This window comes from Triplophysa dalaica, chromosome 14, assembly GCF_015846415.1.
Source record: "Triplophysa dalaica isolate WHDGS20190420 chromosome 14, ASM1584641v1, whole genome shotgun sequence".
In the NCBI taxonomy this organism is placed as follows: Eukaryota; Metazoa; Chordata; class Actinopteri; order Cypriniformes; family Nemacheilidae; genus Triplophysa; species Triplophysa dalaica.
The window spans coordinates 3,147,981-3,153,080 of NC_079555.1; the positions used below are offsets into that span (position 1 = coordinate 3,147,981).

Sequence of the window (5,100 nt, forward strand, 5' to 3'; positions counted from 1 at the left end):
ATGGAGGTCCAGCCTGACACAGATTTCAAAAGTGAAGTGTGCATGTGAACACTGTTTTATGTTGTCTTTCAGTCTTGTTTCTGCTTATCCTGATAGAGGAGGGGTTTGCATTGGCACAGAAAACTCAAGGTCGGTACATGTTAAATGCTTTATGACTCTTGAATGGAGACCCACATGCTAGAAACAGAAAATGGCAAACAAATCTGTGCATTTTAAGGAAAAGCCTGTTAAATATATTCTTTATCTCTAATGTCTTGAATGTGTGTCATCATGTATTTGTGTGTGTTTTCTTTCTCGTAGCATTGCCTCAGAATGTGGCTATTGAGGATAAGAAGCCAGCTCACTGTGGAACTTTAATCCAGACAGCCAATGGAGGATCATTCAGTTCTCCAAACTACCCAAAGACCTACCCTGCAAACAAGGAGTGTGTTTATATTCTGGAGGGTACGCGTCTCACACCCACAAGCACAGAAATGATTCATCGTTCAGTCTTATTTGTTTCGTTGTGTAAAGCAAGTGAATTGGATTCTGTCATTATGTATTTTTTGAATTACTCCGACCTGTCAGTTTTGGACTGTGATTTTTTTTTTGAGGAATGTTATGACCTCTGTTTCTGTTTCGCTGTCTCTTCATCAGCCCATCCACGCAAGAGAATCCAGCTGATCTTCGATGACCTGTACTACATCGAGCCGTCCTTCGAGTGTCGATTTGATAACATTGAAATCCGCGACGGGCCGTTTGCTTTTTCTCCATTGATCAATCGTTTCTGCGGTGCTCAGAGTCCAGGAGTGGTCACCTCTTCTGGACGCTTCATGTGGATCAGGTTTATCAGCGATGAGGAGTTAGAGGGACTGGGATTCAGGGTGGAATATTCATACACTGCAGGTACACACACACACACACACACATGCTTCATAATATGTATTGCATTTCGCAACTTTTCTCTGTTCTGTTTTCATTCATTTGTAAATATGATTTTATTCCACAAACATGTCTAGATCCTGATTTTCATCTTCATGTTGGAGGACTTCTGAATCCCATTCCAGGTGAATATGACTTTATTGAAAAACTAGGTAAATGTTTTGAGACAACTGGAAATTGACATTTTTGTTTGTTTGTTGTTGCATTTTTGACTGATCAAGTTGTTTGACCAGACAAAGAAGTTGATGTGACTTTTTTGGAAACCACCTCTTGAAATGTCAGATAGTTGCACATCGTTTACTTTAGGTTTCTTTGTATACTGGACAGTAGCGGAGTTATAACACATGCAGTTTTATTGCAATTTGGCATCAGTTTAGTTTCTGTCCAAAGCTGTAGTTTAAAGTAGATTGTTAAACCCTCACCTGACAGTGTTGAATTGGCATCACCGCATTCACCGCCCAATTTAAAACAGCTAAACTAAAATGACTCGACGTGTTTTTAGCACATTTTCATCAGAATTTCAGCCAACACGCTCTGTGTTTCAGTTGCTATGATTACTGAACCCAGCAAATATAAATGTAAATGAAAACTTTAGCGCAGACGTTATGTAAACTCTTGAATATTTCAGTGGCCCAGAATTTATTAGTATTACACTTCCCATCGGATATCTGCACTCTCAAATACACTGAAGGTATGAATTTGTTATATTTCAATGTTATTTGTCTTCCCAATGTCTCCTTTTCTTAGACTGTCAGTTTGATCTGTCTGGATCAGATGGTATAATCAGATCTAGTCAGGTTGAAGAGGAAAACAAGGTGAAATCAGGGGAAGCAATAGACTGTATATGGACGATACGAGCTCCGCCTATGTCTAAGGTTAGTAATCCAAAGTGGGCTCTCCTCCTTTGCTGACAATGAGATATGTAAAGACTGAGCCAAGTGAGTTAGACATTTTCAATAAATAAACCTCGTCGAGGTGATAAAGGACCTTTTTACTTTGCGTTTATTTTTTACATTTCTACTTAAATAATATATATATAAATAAACAGAACTAGAACATGGATTCACATTAAATTGATTTAACTATAAAATATAAAAAATACAAGAAATATTTCAGCAAATTGATGTACAAAATATTTGACTGCAAATTGTTCAAATTTGAATTACAGTTTGTATTCCAGACATCCAAGTAATAAATCTTTTTGTTTTTATATGTACTCACTAGCAGCAACTTGTTAACATCCTTAACATCTCTCTCTCTCTCTCTCTCTCTCTCTCTTTCTTTCTTTCTTTCTTTCAGATCTACCTGCGTTTTCTGGACTATCAGATGGAGAACTCAAATGAATGTAAAAAGAACTTTGTTGCAATCTACGAAGGCAGCAATGCCATTGAAGACCTAAAGGCCAAATTCTGCAGTACCGTCGCCAATGACATCACACTTGACAACGCTGTTGGTGTGGTCCGAATGTGGGCCGATGAGACCAGCAAACTGAGTCGGTTTCGTATGATCTTCACGATCTTCGTTGAACGTGAGCTTTCCTTTGACTTTTCATTTTCTGCACTTTAATTAATTCATCTATATGTCTATAACTGCCAGAAATGACTTGACAAGTGACTTTATGTCCTGTGAAGTGCAGTCTCTATTTCAGTCACTTGAAAATGTAAGTTTAATTTACTTTACATTGAATTCAATAAATATGAATGAGTAGCGACATCTGAACTATGCCACAAAATGACCTCAGGAGTCTTTTGCATGGCACTCACAATCAGAATGACCAAGGGTTCAATAAAGCAGTGCAGATGTTTGGTGTAAGAGCTCCACCATGTGAACATTATGAGAATTACATCATCTGTCTGTCTGGCATCTCATTAGTGACTTGTTTGGTTTGCAGCTCCATGTTCGGCCAACACATATTTCTGTCACAGCAACATGTGCATCAACAACACGCTGGTCTGTAATGGTGTTCAGAACTGTGTGTTCCCATGGGACGAGAATAATTGCAAAGGTAAAAAGTGTATTTGTGCAATGTGCCTGCGTGTGTCGCCATTGACACATTTTTTATTTGAATGGGTAGTTAAACAAGGATATCAAAGTAATCATACATCTTAATTCACCCAAAGACTCATTACTGTTTTTTAAATGAAGATTTGGTACAAGTTGTGTGTATAAAAATGATTTTAAACCTTAGGACAAACAATTAAATTTCATTGAAAATGCTTGATTGGAAATTTAGAAAATATTCTGTTGTTTTCTCCCTGTCGTTCTCTCTCTCACACAGAAAAGAAGTCAAAAAGTTTTTTCCAGCAGATGAGTAAAACTCATAGCACTGTTATTGGAGTGTCTACTGGTGTGGTCTTTCTCCTCCTCCTCATCTCTGTATTCATACAGATGAAGCAACCAAGAAAAAAGGTGACTATTGATCAAGAAATTGCTGCTTTGATTTGGGATAAAAAACATGTAAATTCAAAATTAATGCCACTTTTTTAGTGGCCTGGGCTACACAAACTATTCAAATTTTCCTTCAGTATTTATCAAAATCGTTCAATTTAAAGTTCTTATGTTAAGTAAGCAAATTTTACTCAAAAACATAACCTGTTTCATGGATCCGAAGGTCTTGAATCGCAAGAGTTTGTTCAGCGCGGCCGAGATGCAGGAAGTCCTTGAGCCACCTCATTATGAACTCTTTTCCATGCGCGAGCCCGAGCTCTCGGATGAACTGTCTGAGGAGTTGGATACCATGCATAAACTCCGCCGGTCCTCCAACACATCCCGCTGCATCCACGAGCATCACTGCGGCATGCAGGGCAACTCTTCATCCGTTTCCATGGCTACCAGAGCACATCAGCTTGCTCAGGCATCGGAGGAAATGAGCGGCATCGTAGGGGCCAGAGGTTGGAGCAGTTTCCATGAGAGCAGAGATGTTCCGCGTCCGCACACTCGCAGTGTGCAGAGTCTGCGTGAGGTGCTGGAGGATGGGGAGTTGGGGCTGGAGGAGCGGGTTATGGAGGAGATCGGGTACAATGATGTAATGGCCCGTGGAGGTGTCTTGATGATGCGTAACCATGCCAACCCTGTCCAGCAGCGCTCCCTCTCCATTGACTTCTGAGTGAGGGGAAAGTCAGCTGATACTTTGTCATACTGTATGTTACATTATATTACTTTATAATATTTTTAAGGTTAAAACTTTTCTCTCTATAACCCAATTTTATTTCCCCAATACTATTTGTGACCTTCTCTCTATCTTTTATCATTTCAGGCCAAGACAAATAAGATTGGAAACCCAGAAACCTGGGAGTGGTAATAGATGATCAGCTTAACTTCACGGATCATGCTGCATCATTCGGCCCTGTTCATTCTTCCTCTACAACATTAGGAAAGTTAGACCATTTCTGTCCGAGCATGCTATACAAGTCCTATTCCAGACTGGACTATTGCACTGCGCTACTGGCTGGACCTTCCAGTTTGAACAACCAGACCTCGACAGATGATCCAGAACGCAACGGGAAGAGTGGTCTTCAATGAACCGAAGAGAGCACACATCACTCCTCTCTTCATTAAGTTACATTGGCTCCCTATAGTCACTCGCACCAAATTCAAAGCTCGGCTTTGGCCTACAAGACCACCACATGTTCGGAACTCCCTTATCTTCATTTGCTAATACAGACTTCCCCGCCAGATCACTACGCTTTGCAAAGGAACTACATCTTGTAGTGCCATCCCTAAAAGAGAAACATCACCCTTACTTAATTTTTTTCTGGATCTGTTCCACATTTGTGTAATGAACTGCCCGCTGCTACAAGATCTTTAAGAATCGGCTGAAAACACATCTCTTCCGTCAACACCTGAATTTTTTCTATTCTTTTTATCCTTAATATAAAAGAAAATCCTTAGCTTTGTGTACTGTTGTAGGCTATGAGACCAGTTTGTACTGCAGTTATGCTTTTTGCTGTCCTTCTGTTGTTCCAGTTGATTTCTTTGTAAGTCCCTTTGAATAAAAGCGTCTGCTAAATGACTAAATTTAAAATGTATAGGCATTAAGATGTGGACTAGAGATGGTTTGATTTTGCCCTTTTACTTTAACCAAACTAATAATTGACTAAGATGGTAATTTACATGGAATTTTTATGTCGTGTTGTGCACAGTGAGGTGTAATGAAAAGGAGAAGTTAATCATTTTTCT

The 5,100-nt window shown here is 39.5% G+C and overlaps 1 protein-coding gene across 1 annotated transcript; it reads left to right on the forward strand.

Moving 5' to 3' along the window:
• Positions 1-5,100, forward strand: neto2b (neuropilin (NRP) and tolloid (TLL)-like 2b). Its single transcript, XM_056766837.1, has 11 exons — positions 1-31; positions 73-129; positions 301-444; positions 637-885; positions 999-1,046; positions 1,669-1,796; positions 2,221-2,449; positions 2,813-2,926; positions 3,200-3,330; positions 3,533-4,061; positions 4,178-5,100. Exons 1-10 carry the CDS (start codon positions 1-3, stop codon positions 4,025-4,027), a joined length of 1,626 nt encoding a protein of 541 aa, XP_056622815.1. The 3' UTR covers positions 4,028-4,061; positions 4,178-5,100.

Bases quoted from the DNA above. Each gene is read 5' to 3' on its own strand.
- neto2b (XM_056766837.1), top strand. From the start codon at position 1: ATGGAGGTCCAGCCTGACACAGATTTCAAAA. The intron at 2,450-2,812 runs GTGAGCTTTCCT...TTTGGTTTGCAG, and splicing joins CTTCACGATCTTCGTTGAAC to CTCCATGTTCGGCCAACACA. The intron at 3,331-3,532 runs GTGACTATTGAT...ATGGATCCGAAG, and splicing joins TGAAGCAACCAAGAAAAAAG to GTCTTGAATCGCAAGAGTTT.